This window comes from Anas acuta, chromosome 4, assembly GCF_963932015.1.
Source record: "Anas acuta chromosome 4, bAnaAcu1.1, whole genome shotgun sequence".
NCBI classification, from domain to species: domain Eukaryota; kingdom Metazoa; phylum Chordata; class Aves; order Anseriformes; family Anatidae; genus Anas; species Anas acuta.
In genome coordinates, this window is record NC_088982.1 from 50388253 (window position 1) to 50413752 (window position 25500).

General features: G+C 36.3%; 1 protein-coding gene and 1 long non-coding RNA gene across 9 annotated transcripts in view; one reads left to right on the top strand and one right to left on the bottom strand.

Annotated features, from left to right (window-relative positions):
* The first annotated feature begins 1501 nt into the window (after window positions 1-1501).
* Window positions 1502-20331, top strand: LOC137856162 (uncharacterized). The gene is made up of 3 exons (XR_011096239.1): window positions 1502-1712; window positions 2005-2258; window positions 19897-20331. It is a non-coding gene; the product is annotated as an uncharacterized lncRNA (long non-coding RNA).
* Window positions 8046-25500, bottom strand: part of NEK1 (NIMA related kinase 1) — a 42690-nt gene continuing 25235 nt past the window's right edge. For all 8 annotated transcript variants that reach the window (XM_068681208.1, XM_068681204.1, XM_068681210.1 and 5 more), the window contains 14 exons: window positions 24808-24903; window positions 24068-24241; window positions 23182-23247; window positions 22860-23094; window positions 21610-21762; window positions 20325-20516; window positions 19662-19776; window positions 19366-19448; window positions 18201-18418; window positions 15251-15405; window positions 13847-14058; window positions 11293-11426; window positions 10888-11020; window positions 8046-9384 (listed from right to left, as the gene is read on the bottom strand). In XM_068681208.1, the coding sequence (XP_068537309.1) occupies window positions 9371-9384; window positions 10888-11020; window positions 11293-11426; window positions 13847-14058; window positions 15251-15405; window positions 18201-18418; window positions 19366-19448; window positions 19662-19776; window positions 20325-20516; window positions 21610-21762; window positions 22860-23094; window positions 23182-23247; window positions 24068-24241; window positions 24808-24903 (1980 nt within the window). In that variant the 3' untranslated portion in view covers window positions 8046-9370. The remainder of the gene's footprint in view (window positions 9385-10887; window positions 11021-11292; window positions 11427-13846; window positions 14059-15250; window positions 15406-18200; window positions 18419-19365; window positions 19449-19661; window positions 19777-20324; window positions 20517-21609; window positions 21763-22859; window positions 23095-23181; window positions 23248-24067; window positions 24242-24807; window positions 24904-25500) is intronic.

Below are 25500 nucleotides of genomic sequence, written 5' to 3' on the forward strand. Positions count from 1 at the left end.
TGCAGTGAAATTTGGTCAGTTTGGATTTTGTCCCAGAACAGAGCCTTGGTGTAGCTGTGCCATACTGTCAGGCTTAGGAGCAGGGGCTTGTAAGATGCTCCAGGATAGATACGTGATATCTTTCTTTATGAAACTCTTGGGTTTTGTAGCTTGTTCGAATTCTAAATTAAGCCATTTTAGAATTTTCAGTGCTGCAATAGTTTGGTAGCTTGCCAAAAAAAAAAAAAAATCTGATAGAGCTGTAATGCTAGTTCTTAAAAGCATGCTCAGCTAGTTTATTCAAAAAGATTTACTTCCTTAAAATAGCATTTTCCTAATAAAAGTGCTTGCTGGGCAGAGCTATCTGACAAGCAAGTAGACTTATCAGCATGTTTACTTTTCAAACTTCTCTGCCACACTTACATAGTTCTGCCGTGATATCAAAACTATAAGTGATGCAATGGGTTTTGTAAGAGTTTGTTTATGAGGATATAAAACATGTAATTTAAAATGTACTATTCACTAACAATTTAAAATGCACTAACACTTATTGAAAACTAGGGAAGGCATAGTACATAGTAATTTGCCTTACCCCAAGGTAAAGCAAATTTTTTTTGACTGAAGCATCCTTTTCTGGAATGTACTGTCAGATGCAAAGAAAGCAGAACAAGTTATACCTGTATGGTCTAAAAGGTGCAGAAGCTCTTTTCGCAGCTTCAGATATCTGCAGTTTCTGGTACACTTCAGGAAGGATATAAAACAGAGGTTTGGATGCATTCAGTGTACCATCCATGTACATTATTTTTGTCTGTGATGTGTTAGAAGCAAAGAGCAGGGATTTCCAATGCAGCCTGACTCTCAGGGAAAAGCTTCCTGTATGGAGCACTGGAAAAGTTTGGATTACACTGGGATGAAAGTACTATTAAAAGTAATAAAGGGACAAGTTCCCCACTGATTTTCTGCAGAGTCGCTGTCATTCTGCTACCACAGTTCTTTACAAAGGGGGGAATCAAGAACAAAAAAAAAAAAAACAACAAACAAAAACCAAACAAACAAAAAAAAACTTGTTTATAATAAGATTAAGAAAGTGAGATAAATTTATGGAGTATTCATGGCAGTACTTCGGATTTCTTTTATAAAGCTTGGGACTTGGCTTTTAAGTTGATGAAGACATTGAGACACAAAATGAATTCTCTGAGGCTTCTGGCGCTACAGGGCTATATAATCACTTTGGGATTGCCAAAGATTTTTTTTTTTTTTGTAGATTTGTGTCACTTTCACTCCCACACATCTGGCAATGGACCTCTCTGCACTGGCTTAGTTGAAAATCTTATCTCATAGATCATTACTAGCAATAAATTCCAGCCTTTGTGCTTACTTATACTGTCCCACAGCCTACAGTCGCTGATTTTGTAGAACTAGGAATTTGGTCTGTAAAATATTTACTCACTAAAAAAAATAAAAAAAAAAATCCCTCAAAACCAACCCTCTAGCTCTTTCTTTGCGAAGCCAGCTCTGAAAATGTAAATCATATCAAACTGACTCTCAGGGCCAAAGAAAACAGGCAGCTGGATTCCATCCCTGGAGCTAAGAATCAGCCCTTAAATACTGCTTGAATATACACTTTATACGAGCTACAGTAAAACTCATTTTCGAGCATTATTTTCCCACACGTCCCAGAAGGCGCACACAGCAACTCTCTGCATATGGATGTGAATGGGGCACAACAACGGGTACGTGTGCCAGAAACCTGTTAGCAAGCATCTCTCCAAATGGCTAATGCAGCTCTAGCGCCATTCTTCTTGAAGGTCACACCTACCCTGTAAACAAAGGATGTATTTTTAATCCATGTCGCAGTCCTTAAATATAGCTAAGGCAGCTGTGGTCAAAATGGCTGTCAGCAAATGGTCTGCACGAGGTGTTTTCCTGTGTGCTAGTTCCCACTAGGCTGTGAACATTTTTCTGGTATTGCGTTCTGGATGCATTCTCATTTCTGATATTTATTGTGCTGTTCCTTTTTTACAGGACAGTGATGTGGAGCATGAAGGCAGAGTTCCCTCATATGTTGAAGACTGCACCTGATGATGACAAAGACTGGAAAGAGAAGAGCAGGCAAGACAAATGAGGGGAGGTAGTGAGTGGCATAGAGGTGATTATTTCTGCAGGATAAATTACATGATTTGCTGGGGAGGAAGCAAAGGGACAATTCCCAGGACTAAACCACAGATCTCCAGTTTAGTGACCTGTCTCCTGGAATACCCTTGGAGAGCAGGACCAGGGTGAGTAATGACCAGAAACTATTGCAGAAGTGGTCTCTAGGTGTCAGGAGACATGGTTCAGAGAAGCTGGAGATGCTGGGTATTCCGTAATATCCCTCCATTTCTGATCGTCAGATTTCATAAGAAAAACTGGCAACTGGCAGATAGTTAAACCAGGATATTCTCCAAGAGTCCCGACAATCATTCAGGAGTAACTTACCTCAGCAAAAACATGGCAGAATAAACAACCAGGGTATAAGTAACTGGGAACTTTGTTTTTAGGACTGCTGTCTTATAAAAACTTTTGTTTTCATAGGACAGCAGGGCTTTGACTTTAGATAGTGTTATAGTGTTACCATGTGTCATGACACATGGTTGTTCAGCCAAAATGCCAGCTTTCCCAGACAATAACCCAGGAACGAAGTTTAACTAAAATTTTGGATTTTTTTTTTCACTTTCCCAATTAAATTCTCCTTCTGAACGCATGGAAGCGTGTTTATTAACCAGTCCTGATATGTATCCAAATCCACTGCCATGCAGAATGAGCTTAGTGCATTACAACTGCTGCGGGAACTTTAACTCTCTTCCATTGACTTTAGGAGGATTAAGTCAGAAACAATACTGTTTTAATGCCATTTTTTGTATTTACTTGGCAAATACTGTTGTCAATTTAAAGATTCCCATGGGAGGTGTCAAGAGGTCACTGAAATTTTCCTGGGTAAGGGAGGGAGAGTGGTTGAAACCTTGGCCTCCCTGCTGCTTCCTTCAGTGTGTTTTTTTCATGTCATTAGTGCTGTGCTCGGCACTTTTCTCCCAGCTTCCATTAGGAGGGGGAGCGAGTGAATATAAAAATGTTAGGGAGAAATGTAGGCAAGAAACACAGAGAAGGCTTCCCTGCTGTTTTATTGGACTAATTCTAGGCCTTGGTAACAGTAAACTTTCAGTCACAGAAAGTGACTATATTGCCCAGTATATACAAAAAACTCCCAGGTGCTTTCGGCTCATTCTTTTTTTTCCAGTTCATTTTATTATTCTACATAGTTTTCTGTCCAAGGATCACAAAACCTTCTGACCTCTTTGTTATCCTATGGCAAGGAAATGCAGTTAGTTCCCTAAGGATCAAAAAGCATCAGGGTTTGGATTCCAGATATGAGGTACCTGCAGTTTCCATGAACGTCAGTGTAATTGCAAGTGAGCAGCTTATTTGTCACACACCAGTAAGACAGAAATGCAGAAAGGAGGGGCTGGGAGGGGAGGAACACCCCACGTCCTACAGGCTTAGTATGTCAGGCTTCTCCATTTAAGCTGAAAATGCCTGAGATGAGGTACCAAAGACAGCTCTGTAGCTGAGTTAAAGGCAGCAGCTATAGGAAAAGATCTGATATGTTTTAGACTATGTGACTCCCCTAACAAGCCCCAGTGCTTTGCCATGTGACAGAACAAGCAGTTTTTCAATTCCTAAATTTTTAAACTGTCAGTCCCACTAATCAGAAGAACTACGCATTTCTCACAACTTTAATGGCTGCAAAAAAAATATGAGAGTTTTGCCAGCAAGTGAAAACAAAACCAGTGTTTATTAAGTCCATGAAGACTTGATTCATGCAAGAGGAATATTCTACACTATGCACCTTGTGCTCCTCAGTAAGCCTGTTTCACTTTGGGTTCATACATAATTTTCTCTTACAGTCTCCTACCACCCTTGACCGATGAGCTTCAGGAACCATTACAAAGTGGTTTAAGTCATGCTTCCATCTGTTGTGCCCCATCCTTCTGGTGGAGATTACTTTTACTGTGGCACAAAAAGCAGAATGGAAGATGTTCTCAGATCCTTGCCAACCGCAGCTCAGTCTAGTGACTTGTCCCAAACCTGGTTTCTTGTTAATTTAATCAAAGATGAAGTGCTCTGTGCCTAAGCATGAGGGTGGGCATATTTCATTTTTCCAGTCCTTATAATCATCAGCAAAGGAAAAGAAGAGGCAGCTGAGAGCAGTAGCATCTGAACAGATCACAGTGAGATTTGGCAGAACTTAGTTGCTAATCTCTTAAGCTTGCTTGAAGTTTTGCTGGGAGAAGGGGGTGAAGGGGGATGAGCACATCACAGTGCTCATCCGTGCTCCACAGCAGTAAGTGGGGCCAGATACTGGCACTGGTGGTGGAAAACGAGTCCGTTACCCATCTGAGCAGACCAGTTAATGCAGTATCACTGCATGGTTAACAAATGCTGTAGGCCGGGCTTGAACTGTGTTCTCTTTCCCAGCTGGCAACACTTAACCCCGATGTCTGTTAAAGTCAGAATTTGCTGGAGCCTCTTCCTGGACAAACAAGATTGCCCAATGTAGAGAAAGCAACAGCGGTCATCTGAGAAAAGGAAGCACTCCGGGGAATTAAGTGAATACAGTGAGTTAAGTTATTCAGGGCACTGTGGTCACTGACGGACTGAAGTCCCCAGAAGAGGATACTGTGCAGTGCAATCAGGCTTTTCAACAGCTGAAAAAAATACTGCTTTAGTAATAGCTAAGAATTGCATTAGAGACTGTCGTGGAAAGAATTTTTCATGAATGTTTACTAGTATTTAGAAGGCCTGTGCTTTTCTAATGCTTTAAGTCTTTTAAGCACAAAACACTAGAAAATACTAACATTTCTTACAATTGAATAGCAATAAAACTATGGCCGGTCTAAGTCCAGACCTATGCTATAAAGAAGCTCAAATGCTATGGTAATCTTCACTTTTTTTATCTTCCCTTAGAAAGTTTGAAGAACAAGGTTAAAATACTCCAAACTACAATTTAAATTCTCAAAACTAATGTCAGCAGGAAAGGATCAACTAGGTGTGCTACAATAATGGCAAATCAGTTGCATTTTATTATCATCTTTTAGACAGCTTTATCAAGAGTTGTTACAGCTTAATACAGAGTTTAGAGAAACTATGACAGCTAGAGCAGTTTATAAAAAGGAAACTGTCTGACTTCAGCAACGATCATGTTAGGATACAGCCCTACAATAGAGAGAGCTGTTGCTAATTATTAGTATGTCAAGTTTTCTGTCTTTTCTATATCCCCGTGAAGTCAATCAGTTATTCAGAAGGCGGCTCTGTACCTCACTTTTTAAAAACTACTCTGATAAAATTTAAAATAGTTCTAGCAGCAGTAAAACAACCAGCAATGAGAACTGTTGACTGCTGATGGGAAAACTGATAGAAGGAAAAAATAGCACCCCTGAAGTACTGCTGGAGATTTAAAATTTTACCAAGAGAGCTAGAACTGCAGAATCTTTGCCTAAAATTCGAATCAGGAGAAGTTCTATTCTATATTCAGGAAACAGCAAAAATGCATGCTTCATCCCTTCCCCTAGAGAAGAGATTACTGTTAGGGCTGTCTGCAGGATACAGCAAAAAATAGGGTATGTCAAGGACCTGATTATCATGCCATTATACTCAGTGCACATCTGCATCAGCTCGAGCCACAATGCTATTTAAAACCAAGCTTTATTTTCTCCTAGCTGACAACAGTCCCTAAGGGAACATCCATCAGCCAAGCAGAAGTGAGTCATGCAACACCCCAGCCTCACATTTGATTCAGTCCCACCTCAGGGGTGACTTGTGAAACAACTGTCACCGCCAGCCTGGGGCTTAGCAAACGCTGCCTCGCAGGAGTCTTCCCACTGTGCAATCCGCCTGGCTGGGGCTGTCGGGCAGCTAAGGTGAAAAAAATCTCTTTGAGCCTTGGTTCTGTAAGTTTTAAAACTACATAGTTACAAATGAAGTTAATGAAATTAGCTAAATCACATCTTGATTTAAAACTGTCCTGGAAATAAAACCTGGAAGAGTGCACCAGATCACAGGTGCTGAAGGCAAACAATTTAGCAGCAGCAGCCAAACTCCTATATATGTGTATCACAAGTAACTACAAATTAATTTGTCTTTATGGAAGCAATTCAATTAAGGTTTTAGTTGCTGAAGAAGTATTTTTAAGATTCTTGCACAAGCCAAGCGTTCAAATTGATACTATTTGAACTGATGAACTCATCAGCTCAACTGGAAAATATATCAACTTGGCAAGGCATTTGAAGTGCGTATTGCATTAACACACAAATTTAATTTAAAGGAAGAAGCTCTTTATGGATTTAAAAAACAGTATTTACATTCTGCAAATTGCTTCAGCTCAACTGCTATGATAAAAATGGCAAAAACAAGTGTTCTAGAAATGGTAACAACCAGATTGTATTTTATGCTAAATCTTACTCTACACAGCTCATGAATAAACAAGTTAAAATGAAAACTGAGAAAGCACACAATTCCTTGAGTGGGAAGAAGTTTAAAAGGATTGAAAATCAAATTTCTATGTTTGTCTTTGGTTTATCGCTGCTAGCAAAATTAATTAGAGCCTGGTTTCATTTGAGAGTTGATGAGGTGCTTTTAGTGGAGAAAAGCGTCAGTTAGAAATGGAGGCGGGGGCACACATGGCTCTCTGGCTGAGGGGGAGATTGGCACCATATCCAAGCACACACAAGATCATAACTGGGCTAAAAACGGCACATTTTGTTTTATTCAAAATTCCATTGAGTCATTAGGGGAAGCTGGGCATACTGTGCTGTTCTCTTGTCCCAGGAAACTGCTTGCAAGGATTTCATGTTGGATGCAAGTGGTGAAGGTGTGCTCTATCTGTAGGGTTCTACCTACCTGAGTGACCTCTTTCTGCTCATTTCTCTGTATGTTTGGTTTGTCAGTAAGTAGTTTGTGAACAGCACTGGGTTTATTTTAAACCACTGAAGTTCTTTGTTTATATGTAGAGGCTTCAGAAGATGGCATTATACCAGGAAATACTTGTCAATTCTAGGATCTAGATTTAAGATTGTTTCCACACTGATTCTGATTTTACCCTCTACCAACTTCAGGACCTCATCACCATCAAGCACCAGCTCACCTTGCAGCTTTCCAGGCAAAGCTGTTACAATGTGTTAAATAGGGCATTAAAATTTCAGCTAAAAGCATTACTTTGGCAGACAAACTTATTTACTGCGTCAATTGAAAATTAGGTCTTGGGGGATTTTCAAGGATATTCAGTATTGGTTGGCAGGTTTGAAGATTATTCTCCTTGAAAAGCTGTGCACAATCTATGCATATTTTTCAAATCATTAATTGATAAAAAGCTCTATGTCTATGAAGCTTGAAGTCTGCAGATTATGTCCGTATTTCTTACCAAAAGCAAGCCAGCAGTCTGCATAAAAAATGTCAACAATAATGTGATTTACATTTAAAGGGAATTAAAACAAACTCCAACCCTTACCTTCAATAAGATTGTATTTCTTTGAGAGAATTCACAACTGTAGAGCAGAAGCATAATGAAATATACCACACTTCTAAAAGGCTAATCTGTATTCTTTGAAATTTAAGGGGTTTGGTCTTCCCTCCCCCAAAAGGTGAAGCAAAACAGAAAAAGGAAAATAATGCATTCTTTATAAAATCTAAAGAGTGTATTTGCTATATGTCACTATAATAAGTGGCTCCTGAGGATTACTGCACTCTGGATAATCTATTCAAAGACAAATGAAAAAAAGGGGGGGGGGGAAGGGAAGGAAAAAGAAGACAAATAATATAGGACAGAACCAGCGCTGTTTCCAGCAATTATCATGTTTCTCATCAGACAAAGCAACAGCTGCTTACATATATATATAAAAAAAAAAAACAACTATACGTTAAAGGTAATTAAGTATTTTCGAAGTTCTCATTGTAGGTTCCCATGATACAGCTGAAATAGAAGAATCTTGTCTACATTCAAGAATTGGACACATTTAAAAAAAAAAACAAAATTTTTCAGTGGGCAAAACTTTAATAATCATAACACCATAAAACAATTATACAAAAAACATGTACATATTTTAACAGTTCTAAATAATATATATACTTGATTGCTCTTTGTGGAAAAGTTGACAGTTTTAGATTGTGACTGGTGTATTTTACAGCAGCTGAAAAAAATATAATTTTTTTCTTCAATAGGGCAGTTGGAAGTTTGACAGTTCATCTGATTTGTAACAGGCGACTTGTTGTATGGATAAGCCAATGAAGCTTTTCTGCAAATAATTTGAAAACAACAACACACGTAGTGTTGGCCCTGTACAGTACTGCGTTGACAGGAGAAACAAGGAAATGTGGGTCAGAATTATTTTCATTTTCATAATTTCAGGGGTGGTAGACATCGAGCTATGAAACGTGAGCCAAAAGATGACAAGTATTACATAGCATTTGTGCCTGTAATATTTTGTACCACCACCCCTGGCTGAAGGGGCCATGAAAGTAAGAGTGACAGTAAGAATTTAAAAACAAACAGGAGAAAAACCACCCCTTTCAACACTGTGCTCTGTTATCACTGACCTGATTGCAAAATTTAATGAACTAAATAGCTGGGGTTTTGAGGAAGAAGAAAAATACCAGAAAAGTCTTCTAGCTCCAAATTAATTTTACAGTCTCAAAAAAATAAAAAAATCCAAGCACTTCAGTGACTGAAATACCAGTCTGCCTTGATTTAGAAACACCATTAAGATATTTCAGATGACACTGGTTAAAAAGTGACAGATGCCTTCAAAATACATTTTATTAAGATAAAAGCAAAGTACTCAAATTGGACCGGTAGATTAAGATGTTACTAAAATACAACCACAAGGGTCAATAAAAATGAATGATTTCTTTATGTATGTGTAAAGAAGGGCTACTATAACTATGTAAGTTAACAGCTAGACCTGGTACTTCCAGAGCCCAGTAATTCTTCCAATTGTTTAACCCTACCAGCCAACTGTTGATATGGCAAAAACTCTGGTTTACATTCTAAGTCTCAGTTTTGTATCAGAACATCTATATTTATTCATCTCCGTATTTCTTTTTGAATTTGTGAGATTATAGTGTAATGATTTTTAAATTCTGAGCAATGAACACATATGCAAGTACACACAAGAGAAGTGTATAAATATCTCAGTTTAAAAGGCATGTTTTTCCTCTGTTTCATACAGTCACCATTCTTTTTTTCAGTTCTTCTTTCTCCTGCCCCATGTTACATTTTCTGCTACTGTTTGTTATTCCGCTGTGCAGACTTCAAAACACTGACATGTAAGACAGCACTAAGGGAATTCCTGAGTCAGATTTATTCATCATTATCTGCAAAAATCACAAGACAGGGAAAAGACAAGGTAAAAAGGACACAGAAGAGAAAAACAGGAAAAAAAAAAAAACAAAAAAAACAACACACAACCTGGAGTTACAAAACAAATTAGAAAAAAAATGTGTAAAAGAAATTGAAGAGTATAAAACTTCTGAGATAGAAGCTCCCGAACATGCTTCTGTCACTTGTCCTCTATTCACCTTTATTAGCATAGTTATTTTCTTTAAATAACTGAAGTGTAGAATTACTTTTTCTTTACATTTTCATATGCTATTTCATATGCAGATTTGTAAAATACACAATTAGAACCAAAGCTCTTAAAAATAACTGCTTATTAATCAACATTTCACAAGATGAAAGTCAGCTCATTTTAATAGGATTCACTCAGACCACAGCTTACAATTTATATGCCAACATTTTCAGAAAATTGTCACTTAAGCCTTTTAGTACTACCTTTAAAATATCCTTAAAGGGCAAAATGCCAAGGAAAAGATATTGGTAACACTCTAGTTACTGTTTTCTTCCTGTTCTCTATTGCCAGTCCTCTGGATGGTTGATTAAAAAAACTTACTACAATTTATCTTTACAGTGAAATAAGCAATTGTGTCTGAAAAATATATTTTCCAGACCATTTTCTGTCATTCTTCCATAATGCAGGAGTAAAACAACATGGTACTGGTTATTCTGACTGAACAGTTCTGTATCAGTAGCAAAGAAAAGCTGGGAATATATAAACAGTAATTTATTCTAGAAATATATATGGTTTTAATGATTGTGTTTTTAAAATTAGTTTTTAAGACTTTTTTTCCCTAAGCATTTCTATATAAAAACCTAAGGAAGCTATAATTATTTGAACCTTTATTCACTTGATATTGCAACATACTTGTAAGAGAAATTAAAAGATGCAATCTGTTTTAACCTAGCGAGGCTCCTAGCAAAGATAAATTCTCTTCATGCATTACCAAGCCACTTGAAAACTAAGATGGATCACATCTCCACACCAATTTCTTCTGGAAAATTACAATTATAAAATAAAACATCAAGTGAAGTTTTCTTTTCTGAAAATTATTGATCCTGGTTCAACACTGAAACTCATTAGAAGTAGCTTTGGTAAGAAAAATATTTTAGCTAAGAACTCATTAATTCCTAAACAAAACCATTTTTAATTCTGAAAACTTTATTCTAGACTTGCATCTGCCCAACCTGCTTAACTGTTCTACAGAAATTAAATAATTATACTCCCACAAGTCATCTATTAGTGCAGTTTACTGTACATTAACATAATGTTAAATCAGAGTAGTCAGCACGCTTGATCAAAGTTTGCATTGCATTTTGTTGCAGAAATAAAATGTGTTTTGTGGATATTTATTTTTTTGAAATCAACTCAGCTGATCAGTATAACAAAGCAGGTACATGTTTTAAAAGTATATTATAACCTTTGTACATAACCAAGAACAAACATAAGACAACCCATAGTGGCCAAGATACAGTGAGATTACCTTCCTGGTAGGCTCCATCTGCCATGACTAGGTGAAGTATTTTGGCATACAGGTGTTTGTGTTCATTTCCCAAAATAGTTTGAACTATGGTCGAACATGTATCAATATTTTCATCTTCATCTTCATGTATAGCCTGGGAGAAACATAGGGTCAAGCTTAAAATGGGTTTACAATTAAATAGTTCAAGCTTAGTAAATGCAGTCTATTGTTAAATCCAAAGCTTTCCTCTTTAATCCACACGCATGGAATTTTCTATGTTAATATTTTAGAACGTTGAAACAGAATAAAAGACTAAAAGAAATAAGCATTAATTTTAGTCACACAGTGCAATTAGTTACTGGCACAGCTCTAGATACATTTATCTTGTCTCCTAAACCATTTTCCACGTCAGCTTATTCCACAAACCTTTATTTTATCATAAACTTCAATGAATTTCTCAAAGCCTATTTCCTGCTCCAGGTTATATCTCAGCTCTTCCAAATGGCTGAATACACTATCACATTCTTCACATTCACTGGCAATTTCTCCATCACTATTATCTGTAAAGAAAGAAAAAAAGAAAGGCAGTTAAAAAGACCACCAGCACCAGTAAATTCAATTTTCCTTCAGTCTTCATGTTGTTGTTTAACTTTGACATCCACACAACCACTAAATCTAATAAAGCTGCTAAGCTCAGGAGCACTAAATGACGGAGGGCAGATGTTCTGAAAAAACTGCAATGAAATTGGGACAGTCCATGTCTTGACAGCCAATAAATACTGAATCCCAAGTGGGAAGCATCTAGCCAGCTCCTCTAAAACTCCACTGGCGGTGTCCTGGTTTTGACTGGGATAGAGTTAATTTTTTTCATTGTAGCCGGTATGGTGCGTGGAGCTTTTGCTTTACATAGCAAGATGTCTTGTATCTCAAGCCATGGGTTCTTGCACTTTTACCTTTCCAATTCTCACCCCCGTCCTCCACACGGGAGGGGTAGTGACTGAGAAGCTCTGTGGTGCTGAGCTGCCTACTGGGGTTAAACCACAACAGGTGGTTAGTCATAAGGGTATTCATACTGAATGAAACAAGGTAGTGGCCTCAAAGCAGGTTTTTATTTACCAAAACAATGTTGAAATTCCATATAACCATTCCATATAACCATTTTTGGGGTGGAACTGATGTAGGTATGGTTCAGTGGCTGTTCTGTCCCACTCTAAGAGCTCCTTAAGAAAGCAGATGTCTTCTACCAGAAAATACGGGTGTGTGTATTAAGAATCAGTTATTTAATTTCTGCACTGATGTACATCTCGTTCAATGAAGCAGGTCTAGAAAGCACAGCATTAATTTAGCTACAAAGTTCTTTCTTCATTTGTCTATGAATGAGCGCATCTCATTTGTGTAGCAAATTCAGTATGCCAATTTGTGTGCGGTAAGATGTGAGAGAAAAATCAAGACGATTTTGTGTACGCACTACAGAAAGAAAGTAATGCTTACAAATAGGTTTATAGGAGTCAAATACCAGGTAAGTTTAAGAAAATGAGATCTACTTAAAGACACAAGGTAGAATCCCTATACAGAATCCTATTAGCAAATATGTTATAAAATGCAAACTGCTTTTGCCCAAGAAAAATATGTCCTCAATAAACACTTAAGTTATGACAGAATATATCTACATAGGAGTAAAAAGGCAACTTTTTAGATATTGGAGCTTACATTATCAAATCTTTACTAAAAATAACAAACCCAACAAACAAACTAGTAACACAGTATTACCTGGCAGGTCACAGACTTCTTAGCTCAGTTAAAGCTACCACTTTAAATTCCTGATTGTGACTAGAGAAAATGATAATCCTGACCAAATTGTATCCCTAATTCAAGTATGAATAATCACATCAATAACAAATTATTATTGAAACAAAAAGGAAAATTTGTGTATGAGTTCAAAACCCATTAACTGATTTCTAATACTGTATTTAACTTAAGGATCTTGACTGGAGTTGATTTCAAGGTCTCTCTGGTTCTTTCCCCCTCAATAAAGAAGCCTGCAATTCTTGTGAAATATCATGAATCTAGAAGTTGGGACACTGACACCAAGTACCGTTAATAACACTTGTGACAACAACCACCACCACAAAACAGACGGCATTGTATTTTACCACTGTATAATATCAACATTCTCAAAAATGAAGGAAAATGGTATTAACTAAGTTTATTTTATTTTGAAGTACTTCCTAAAATGTATTATTTAAGTAATATCTTACAGGAATATTCATAGATTTTCTGTTGGAATGTTGTTGTTAATAAACCAAAATGACACAAGCTATGGCTTAGATTAATTATTGGCTTTATACCTCTTTTTATACCTGTATTTCTAAATGGACCTTATTTTAAAGCAGTACTAAAATACTTAAACTTCAACCAGAATTTAAAAAACAACAGGAATTTCAGTACGCCATTGTGTATCGCTAATGCAGACCCCTACAAGCAGTGATAAGGTTTTCTCTCTTTAGTTTAATTGCATTAATAGCTATTTCAGGCTGAGGACAAGGTTAATAATTTCATGTTCTTTTTGACTCCCTGTTAAATTACTTAATTGTAAACTGGATCCCAGATAATCCAGTCATGTCAGTTGCTCTTTCTTTTTCACTCTTACATTGCAGTCATGAATTATTCAAAAAACAGGATGTGCAGAAAGTCTTTGATCTTCATTGAAGACAAGTTTTAGGCAAGTAGTGAAAAAATGATTTATGATCAGTGCCTAACAAAGACTCACCATTTAATCTGCAGCATGAACGTTGGTTAGATGTTGACCTTAACATTCAGAAATATCTATACATCGACTGTTTTTTTTAAACTCCTGTATAAAAGCTATTAATTAGAACTTTACTTCATTATAAGTATAAAAATCCAAAAAAACATCATCTGTGTTTGTCTTGTTAGTATCAATAAATAGCTTATACAGCAGGTATTACAGAAATTATACCTGACTGCCATTCTTCATTAAGTGCACTTTCGCTGCTGGGGTTATTTTCATCTCCTTCATCCAGCTCTGTACCATTTGTTATGCATTGGATGACATTGGCCTTTAAAGTAGACTCTTCCTCTTCACTTAATTCCTCACTAGGCTGCTCCCTAAGTAATTGCTCCATTGAGGCCCGGAGTTCCTGCAGATCTGTATCTGCCTCCCCAGACATGCTAGAAGAGAGTGACAAAGATTACATCAGTAATACTTTACCCCACAAACTCTGTAGCAAGAGTTTTCTTCTGTTAAACCAACAAACTGGAAAGCCAGCGTAGAAAAAAAAAAAGACATGCATTTGCATATACAAGGCTAATTGTTTTCTTATGGGCAGTAGCCTAATGATGGAAATCAGCACTTCCTGTAGGTCTTTATGTCCTCAGTCTAACAGAGTAGCAAAGGAGTAGCACAGGAATGTAAATGAGGATTATATGGTCAAAACAAAAGTAATTTTTGTGGTAACACTACTGATACATAGGTACAAGTTATATATCATAACCCCTAGCCTTAATAAGTTTCAAGTATCCAGTTCTAAAACGGCATGAAACTGATTGTAACTGGTAATCCCTTGAACAGAAGTAGCCAAATATTCCCCTAAGTGTTACACTTAAAAACACAACTGAAAAGGCATGGTTTGGATATAAGGACACATAAGCTTAATTTGTAGCAACAGGAAAGATAATGGTATTGTCTTGTTTCTACGTCGCATTGAACAAATGAAGAAAAATTAGGATGAGGAAACAAAGGACAAATAACAGCTTGGTTTTAGAGTACCTGGATGTGAACCAATATTTACACACTATAAGGAAATGCTCCAAAGAAATGATAACTAGAACAGAGATTAAGATGTCTGGAGCAAAAATAAATCTATACCTCATCAGAAAAGATAGACCAGATGATTTTAATCTCTGCAAACTATCCAAGCATCAAGTAATAGTCAAGACCCTAGGGTCAGATTTTGAGGCCTCTGGAAGAATTTAGGGGGAATTTAAGGACATCCTAATACAACAGCAAGAACAAGAGATAAGCAGAGATTCCCAGAACATAAAAATTATAGATTATAATAGATAGATATTCTTTAAATAGATTAAAGAAATTATGATTTCTATTAGAGTGGTAGCCATCAGCTTTGATCATTTTCAGGGGAATGAAGCAGGAAAACCAAGAATTAACAGGACAAACCATTAGCTTCACAGTTCTCTGAACAAAACTGAGAGTGAATGGTGATTCAAAATAAAGTTGCAATACAGGATTTTTCAGATTTGGCTTAAAATTCCATTCTGGTCTGTAGTGTATAATGATGTCTAACCAAGAATATACTTGATACAAGGTGCTTCTTGAAATACTTGATAATCATATTACACTCACTTATCCTCAGAATCAGAGGGTCCTTCTTTGGCTTGTTCATCTTCTGTATCATCTATTTCGAGATTATGTTGATGCTGTACATCAGCTACACTGGGAACATCAACTAACGTTCTGTACAGTTTGTAAAGATCTGGAAGCGAACATGTTCTCAACATCTGCAAAGGTAAAAGAAAGCATCATGTTTAGTTACCATAAAACAAACAAACAAAAAAAAACAGTCTGAGGTTACAAGTTGCTTTAAAATCTGAAATGAAAAAGGATGAAAAATCAGAGTCAATTTAAAAATAAAGATGTGTCCAGCACAGACGCTTGTACCCATTGAAAGCCTGACATCTTGAATTCTGCCTGTCAGCTAAATGGAAATTATTCCTTCTACCTTTACACGTTACAGTGACTGAAAGGTTTAAGGAACATAAACTGACATATAGATTCTGTTTTTCTGCAAATTTTTTCATTATCTTGAAGACTGTTTAAAGAAAAGGAACGCGGTAGTAGATAATATATATGCAATTAGCGTATTTAAGTTGTAAGCAACCACTTAAAACACTGCTTAGAATCATTATGAGTAGCTGACAAAAGGAGTATTTTTTAAAAATACAGTTAATATTTCTCAAGGTTTGTCACTGAAAACAGACATTTTCTTTGTGGCATATTTCAAGGCAGTTCCATAGTATTAAGAAGCAAGTTTAGAACACTAATTTGTTGCAGGGGAAATATGTTCAAAGCAACATTGAAACAAAGGCACCTTGTTTGCTCATTGATCTACCCATCTCTATTAAGAAGTCTAAGAACCCCAAAAGAATACTAAATATTCACCACTGTAATAAAAAGAACCTAGATCTAATCTGCACTAAGAAGTTTTGCCAATAAGCTTCACCTTCCTTCACTATAGCTCTGAATACATCCACGTTCAGTATTTGCTGCTAGTAAAAAGCTCTGAATTACTTTCTCAGCACTGTTCTCTGCCGCAATTTATACCTACTCAGAATAGTAATACAGATGATCTAAGATCAAACCTCTGTCAGCACATGCCAGAATATTATTGACATCACAAGAGTTACCACTCTTTTTGACCACAGCTGCCAAAGGGAAGAAACAATTGGAAGACTGAATTTGCCCCATCACTTGAAAGCTTCCAGGTATTTTGAAAATGCCTCTTTTCCTATTAACCTACCCTGTTAGAGTTAGAGTCCTAGCTGTAGGCAGGTCTGCAAGCTATCTGCTCTGCACCCTGCTAAAGGTTTTATTAGCATTTGAGGATGACCTTCAGCAGGTTGGGGAATTCCTAAAAGTTACATTTACAGTCATCGCAAAGAAGTTCTGAACTTACTCGCTTCCTGCTGTAGCGAGGTGGGGGTTGGCCTGTTCTCCCATGTGCCTGGTGACAGGACGAGGGGGAATGGGCTAAAGTTATGCCAGGGGAGTTTTAGGTTGGATGTTAGGAAGAATTTCTTTACTGAAAGGGTTGTTAGGCACTGGAACGGGCTGCCCAGGGAGGTGGTGGAGTCACCATCCCTGGAGGTCTTCAAAAGACGTTTAGATGTAGAGCTTAGGGATATGGTTTAGTGGGGACTGTTAGTGTTAGCTTAGAGGTTGGACTCGATGATCTTGAGGTCTCTTCCAACCTAGAAATTCTGTGATTCTGTGATTCCTCTTGTTGCAGTCAAATGAGAAAAGGGAATTTATGACTCTATTTTGTTTTAGGCAAATCTACTGCAGCAATAATAGAAAAACATCTGCTGCTTTTCTCCAAATTCTCTGCTATTATGTAGAGCTCATCTGGTACTGCATTAACAATTCTGACAAACACTTATGGCCAAAACACATGCCAAATATGCAGTAACATGACATACTAAGATGGGTCATAATGATACACTGGAGAGCTTCATTATAAAGCATATCCACTACTAAGTTTGATAAGGGTACAAAGACTGTTCATTCTGCACCTAATGAGAAGTTAACTTTTCTGTATTATCTAACTGCCAGATATACTGTTTCATAAGCTAGGGATTTTAATGACAGACTAACTCTTGAGGAATCACAGTAAGAGTCATAAACCCATTTACGTGAATATATACATCTGTGAAAATCATCTCTTTGTAGCTTGTCAAGAAACTTTATTTTTCTGAAGATGCAAATACCACTGTCCCTGATACGATTCCCAGCAATTCATCAACAAATAGGTGTTTTTCAATATTCGATTAATCAAGTAGTGGAACTTCTGTTCATGCACTCACAATAATGTGAGTCAAAAGCAGCGCTCTTATTTATCTGGCATTCCAACAACTGGAAGATCCTTTACTTCGTATTGACTGAACACAATGCAGGTGCGGAAATTTCCAGAGAACTGTCACCCATGTTTCTGCAAAAAGCACCTCTTCTATTTTACACTTGGCACTTCGGAACCTTGGCAAGTATTGCACATAGTCCTGGAAGTCTGTTTCATCTAGTAGTTCCACAACGATTATTAAAATACTTTTAATTCATTTTATAATCACATTCCACCATCCAATGCTCATTTTACAAACTGCGTAACCCTGTTGCCAGAAATGATGAAATGCCTTTGCTGCTCTGTTCAGCACTTAGGTATGTGATGGCAAAGTAGTACTAAGTTTGCAAAATTGCGCAAAGGGGAGAAAGAAGGTATAGGTTAGCAATTTTCCTCAAGAACTGTCTCAGTTGTATTAGAAAAGTGGTGGCATTCCTCCATAAACACTTTGGACAAAGAATTCTGAAGAGTGAAACCAGAGACTCACAATGCTATGTGAGTCTGGCTCATATAATGAGCACAACGCAGTCATATTGCATGGCAGACGTGATTAGACAAATACAAACATCTGCTTAAACTGTTATGCCATCTGCTCTAGCCTTGTGAAGCCTCAATAAGAAAATCAGAAAAGCAAACATTACTATAGAAATAAAGGTATTCTTTTTTTTTTTTTTTACTTGCCTTTGGGTTGTTTGCATCAAACAGCCCTGTAGAAAGTCCAATCAACAATGAACTTTTGCCTTTATTTTTTGCTGGTGATACGGAACGTGAACGAGGCACAAAAGGCTCTTCCTGTGAAGACTGAGCTGACAGAACCGGTGAGGCTGTTGGTACAGCTGGGGACTGCATTACCCTCTGGAATAATGGTTCAGGCTGCAGTGAGTCACTGGAACAAGTTTCTGATGTGGTACACAGAAGTTGAATACGAATTTAACTTGATTTAAAACCACAAGCTTTTAAGCAAAAAGTAACTAAACTGAGAAAAACTAATTTCTGTTGCATGTTTAAAGGAGAAAATAGATCACACTATGAGTATGAAAATCTGTTTAGATTATTTTAGTAAATGCATCATAATGTGACATTCTCCCATTTATCATTGAGAATATACATCCCTCAGCTATTGTCTATTTAATTCTCATGCCTTCTTTTTTATCATTATCCAATCTGTGCCTAAAACTATGGCTTCATCCATTATCATCTGTTGCTTCTTCCCTTACACTAGATTTCTTCAAAATTATCCCAATATAATGTGCTCTGACACTGGAAAAAATGTACAGTTTTCTTAGTGCACCAGTAAATCGATGGAATAGTATAACCAATGATAATTCCAAGTATTGCAGATATATTTTCTATTCTGCTATAAAAATACGTAGATCCCCTGTAATTAGTTTAAGGACCTCTAAGAGCAAGCAATTTTATGCAATAAAGATTAAAAAATCATCACTAGCACTTGTTTAAAATATCTTTGAAAAATCCAAGCTGCATTTCAGCATTAGGTATGTCTATAAGCAAAGCAGCACTTCACCAGATTTCATAACACTTCAAATAGTCATTATAAAAGGTTGTAACATTCAGAAACCTGATATTCACTTGTAACTATCAAAGCATGGGCTATTTCCCTGTGTATACACAATGTAGCTTTGTCGCTACATATTTTCTTCGGAAGTGGCAAATATAACACACATAATTCATCTTCCTAATCCATCAGAAATCTGTCTTATAGAAGTATGAACCAAAAAGGAAGATGAAAATATAAAGCCTGCTCTTTTAGGGCTAGTGAAGAAGTGAGAAGGGATGGCTCCAGTGCTCTGTACCACCAGTTACAAAACAAGAGATTTTGACTGACCTTCTGGAGCTTCTTTTTGTGGTTGCATCTTGTCAAGCGCTACTTTCTCAGAAGTTGCCTCACTTCTTCTGTCATGTTGTGCCCTATTATAAAATACAACACCCAGGGAAAATACCATTTAAAATAGTCATTAGTCTACTGACAAGACCCTCACCCACTAAGAGCAGTAAAACTAACATGGTAGGCAAGCAATGAAGCTTTAGCTAAGCTTAACATTGTAACCGAAGTATCTAAATCCTTCTCAGTTAAAATTAGTTGTTTGAACTCAAGAGAGAGGGATCAAAAGAATAACTTACTTATCCTCTTTTTCTTTTACCCACACTTCATTAACAGTAATGGGAAATTCCTTGCTCTGTTGCTTTTTATTTTCTTCTGTTTCTTCCAACACCTCTGCTTCCAGATCATCAGACTCTAAAATTAATGAAGTCATACACCTCATTAAAAATGAACCCCAAACAAAAAGACAGGAGAGACTACATGTTTTAAGATTACATTAAAATCCTTGATGTTAAATCTTTCTGTGTTTTGCAGAAACTACTGAAATTTTGTAGCTCCGGAACTAAAGTTTGGCTTTGATACAAGAAGACTATCTTCAAGCTCCAAGGAACTGTTTTCTAAAAATCTCAGCAACTTTCCCCCATAAGTGTTCAGCATAAGTGCTGATATCATACAGGGGAAAAGATCCCAGCACAACTGGTGTGCAGAAACAAAAAGGAATTGAAGCTCTTTAGAATTCCACTTCTTCAGAGAGTTCTCTAGAAGCATGTAAGTTTTTGGAAGTTAACACAATATGTCGGTGAATCAAATTACTACACAGGCATAGAAAATATCTGGTCCTACCTAAAAGGCATTATAACAATTTGAACTTTGCCTATGGGTAGATATACAAGCCTACGGTATACATTCCTCATTGAATTGGAATACAGATTGTCATTAGAATTGCTAATTAAATGACTTACCATCCAGCATAATAGGTTTGCTCTGCACCTGGGTAGCTCCAGCTCTTTGAGATTCTTCTAGTATAGTCACTTCGTTCTGTGAGATACCAACTGGCACTGAAGACTGAGCTCCAACAGTAGGAAAAGCTTTCTCTTCCTTATCCTGTTTTACAATTAAGGAGTGATGATCTCCTTCAACAACTTCTGCAGTATCTAAAACAAAATTAGTCTGTCATTTAAACAGTGCTTTGACACAATTCAGTAATAAACTACAATGTGATTACAAGGTAAGTTGAGAATCTTGGGTTTTAAAACATAACATCTACACAGTAGAAAAGTTTGCATGCTTTTATTACGAAGAAGGAACAAGGAAAACAGAAATACAAAAAACAGAATTCTCCCCCCCCCCCATAACAGCAGGTGTACTTGCCATTTTATAATTATTACTTTTATATTTATTGGAATAAATATGAAATTGTACTGTTCTCTGGTATTTTCAAGATTAAACTAAATTTTAACAAAAGTTTGCAAGGTATACAATGGTTATCACTATGTTATCAATGGTTTTACTGGTTTAAATCATGAGGTGAAAAGGTACAATAGCCTATAGGTTTGGCTAACAGCTGTAAATATTATTAATACATATGTAACAAACGTAACTGAGCCTTAAATTTCTTTAGAGAAGTACCACCATCCATTTCTAATAAAAGAAACTAGTATTTTGTCTTGATGAAGGCAAAAATATACTAAAGTTGTAAAAGCTTCTTGCATCTAGCACTTATAAAGCAAAAAGAAAAGAGAAATAGACAAAAAAGAGAATAGACAAAACGGGCAATAGCAAAAGAACAGGTATGAAAGCTGTTCACCAGAAAGACAAGGAAGGTAAAGAAGCAACATAATTTGCATTAAGGACAACAAGTACTTGTCCAGAAGGAAATTCCACTTGTATGCTAAGTCACATGCTAACAAGAAAGCTACAGGAGCTATGCAATTCAATATTCAGTTCACAACATCCCTTTAAAAAAGACTGTTAATATTAACAAGCAAAGTCCAAGATATTTCAACACATCCACCTTAATTTCTTATTACTTGAGTGGGTTTGAAATGTTTTGGTATATTTTGGTATTGAGCCTGTGCTGACAAGAGGAACATTCATAAACATTCAGAACTGAGGCAACACACAGAAGAAAAAAGAAAGAGTAAGGACAGAATGTGCATCAATCACTTCAAAATTATTCTCACTAGACAAACTAGCAAGCTGGCACTTCCTGCCCTTGCAGTGCATATAGTTACTGTCCGTGCTTACCACTTGTTATATCTAGTTCTTCCAGTAATTCAGTTTGCAGCTGCAACTCTGCTTCTCCTAGAATTTTCAGGACTGAATCAGTAGGGCTTTTGCCCCAGACTTTCCTGTGGGGTTCACCAAAATCTAGCTTAATTACTTCCCCCATAGTTTGCCCTGTCAGGACAGAAACAAAAACACGTTAGAAACTTCTGTTCACTCTAAGTATGATCAAATACTTTACTTATATTATAGTAGATATATTATAAACGTACTATAATTGTCTATACTTTCTATAGACAAAGAACCTCCACAAAGCTAAAAACAACCAAGCCAGACTTATGCCACCTCTCCCCAAGTCATAGAGCCTAAAGACTGTGGTCAAAAGTCTAGAGTTCCTCTTCTGACAATTCATCTTAGGAACAGAAGTTATTAAATGACAATTGACATCTTCAACTTAAGAACAAAAGCAGGAGGTCTTTTCAGCAATTCAGGTACTCTAGAAGAAAATATGGCTGAGATTTTTTTAAAACTGGCATGATAAAAAAGTTCACCTCTACTTCTACAAACTTGCTCATATGTAAGAGAAACTAGAAAGCCTTCTCCTGCTCTATTTTGACATTTGTTTCTGTTATTTCTCCCTGAGGAGAACAGAGAATAAAAAGTGGCAACAAAGAAGTAGAACAAAAGAATGAAGTTTCCTGATCTTTGAACATCCTAACCATGTAAAACTACTGTGCTATGAAGCAAGTCTTTCAGTGATCATTTATTTCTGTGTTGTGAAACAGCCTTGGTAAGACACGCTGAAACTAAAAAAAAGGTCTTCCACCTGAAATGTAAGAGAAAGCAGATAGAAAATCTGAAAGACAGGCTTGATTAAAAGTATAACCCTCAGTTTTTATTGTTCTACTGAAAACATAAAAGATAATTTTAAAAACATAATTCTAAAAATAGAATAAGAAACTTGCATATATTTTAAAAGTTTTTATCCTTTTTGTTAGATTAACGCCTATTTAAAAGACATTTACTTGAAGAAAGAAATGCACAGTGTGTGTTTCATTAACTATTTGTTGAAATTACAGTTTTTTTATATCATCAGCAGGTCATTTAACTACTAAGCCTGTGCCTTATTCCTTATGCAAGGCAATACATAACCACCTGTTTTAGAAGCAAATGACACACGACACACAAGCAGCAACAAAAAAAATAGTACTTGCTTTATAAAAGCAGATCCTACTGATTTACTAATGTCATGGTGGTAATTGAGTGCTTACGGTCTGTTCCAGAAAGAGAGTCTTCCAATGATAACTGTGCTAGAGGAACTACCAATTCAGATGCCTTCGATTCCCATTTTTTGCGATCTCCTACAAGTGGATGGACATCTTCTTGCTGTTCCTTACCATCCTCGGACCCATCTGATTCAGATAAATTTTTATTTTCTTTTGTTCCTTTGTCATCTTCTTGAGCTTTAAGATTTTGATTCAATCTTTTCAGTATTTGCCGTTTATTCTGAAATAAGGACCAATATGTATCACTTAAACAGTACCTTCCTTAAAAAGGAGAAAACTAAATTAAACTGAACACAATTGCACATACTTGCACTGCAATATCTGGCTTTTTTGTTTCCTCTTCAGCTTCCTGGATAGCAGTTACATTCTCATCCTTCAAAGAAAGAAGCATGAAATACAGTGTAGAAGAATATGTCAGAAAAAATACCCTCAGGAATATTAATAGAAATAACAGCAAAAAGTCACCTCGAACACCCTTTCATTGACAACTGTAGATAGATTAAGACAGAATGGACAATACTTCAGTTTTTGTGGGGTTTCACAAAGACTGAATTTCAAGGACAGTGTCTGTGTGACATCTGTTGCTATCTGAAATGGGTGAGCAAATGAACCAGTCTCAGTTTAAGCAGGCAAGGGAAATCCATAGCACAAAACAGGCAGAGATGAAGCTAGATGTGACATGTGCAGCAAAATGTCAACCACTTCCAGTGCTAGAAATGAGTAATTCTGTAAGAGAACAGAAAAGTGACAAGGACAGAGTCTAAGAGGACCTGTAAAGAAAAGCAGAAGTGAGAAGAAAACTTCAGCAACTACAGTGTATATAATATCAAGTCAGTAAAGAATAAGAAAACTATCTCCTTAGTATCCAAAAACAAAGAAAGCCTGCCCAAATCAAGTTGACTGACAATAGGCAGATGCACAACTACAGATTAAAAAAAAAAACAAACAGGGCAAATATTGCATTACACAGAGCATTTTTCAGAGAAACATTCTGCATTGTTCTTGATCAGTCTCAATTACAGGACTAAAGCAATTTGAACTATTGTGTAAGACCTATCAGCAACTAGCATCCTTAAGCATTTTTGTTTAACTTACATGCAAATTCTTCTAAAAATTCTTTTCCAAATCAGTATATCTATTTATGATTTTTTAGTTTTAAGTAAAAAAAAGTAACTTTTAGCAGAAGTACCTACCACACCCACTTCCTTCAAAGCAGAAGTCATGGAAATGAGTGGTGTACTGGGCTTAATCGGAAGCTGTTGCTTAGGAGGAGATGCTCCAGGCTCTTGCATTCCATGCACAGGACTGTGTCCTGCAGCTCCCACATGAAAAGGCATGTTCGGACTCTTTACTCCTTTTGCTATCAGCTGTATAATACAGATTCAATAAAAAAATAAAAATAAAAAATAAAGCAATAAATCAAAGACTGCACATAAAATACAGTATGATCAAATATGCTCGGGTAAATCTTAGAAAAGGATAATAATGTTACACATTTTCATACTAAGCTGTTAACTACAGATATTAACTATTTCCAATTTATCAGCTTCACAACATCCCACTTTTTTTTTTTTTTTTTTTTTTTTTAGCAGAGAGACATCACTAGTGGGACTTGTCACTCCACAGCACATGTAAGCAAAACAAGATTATGTACAATTTGGTAAGTTGCAGACCACTAATAAAATACTTTAGGTAATCCTAATGATTCTTAGGTTTGCTGTTCTTAAGTTCTTGAACCAAATTTTTATTCAAGTATACTTAAGATTAGGCTTTTAATGAGGGAATTCTGACCGGCAGATGCTCTCTCCACTTTCAGAAGACATATCATCTAAGCTTGAGAATCACAGTGTAAGCTTTTACAATCACAGTGTAAGATTTTCCTCATACAAATACACAGTACTACATACGTTGACCATATAATAGGTTTTCTTACATGTTCTTCCCAAGCTCTTTTCTCTCTTTCGTATGCTTCCTTTCTTTTTTGCTCTAACTGTTCTTTTAGAACTGCAGCTCGAGCATTTGCTTGGGCCTATAATAAAGAAACAAGCAAAAAAAAAAAAAAAAAAAAGACCAGCTTGAACCATAAAAAACATTAGTACACCATTCGGTGAAACATCTTAAAAAGAAACATTATTGGATCACCTCATCTCACTTTCTCTCACTTACTGCTTTATAGACTGTGAAGGGAGATTTCCACTGATACTCAAAATCACCACACAAGTACAATAACTGTTCTTCAATATTTAAAATGGTAACAACTCCTCAAAATATACTTACAATTCTTGATTGGCATGATTAGTTTTTTAGTGTACATATTAACTGTGGTAGAAGTAATTTAAAATTAGATTATTTTCTAAAAAAAAAAAAAAAAAAAAAAAAAAAGAAAAAGAAAAGCAAAATTCATTAATCATAAACTATTAAATATTCAGCTTACATTTTCTACATTTGTTCAACAAACACAAAAAGCTTCCATTGCTGTTTCACCCCTAGTTTTAAGGTTAGGCATAAGGTCTGCTTGTTTTTACATTGCTCTTTGAGGATGAAAGGAAAAAATGAACAGATAGACTATGTACACCTGTATACTTGGTATAAATATAGTATAGTAGATAGAGTTATTAGAAGAATA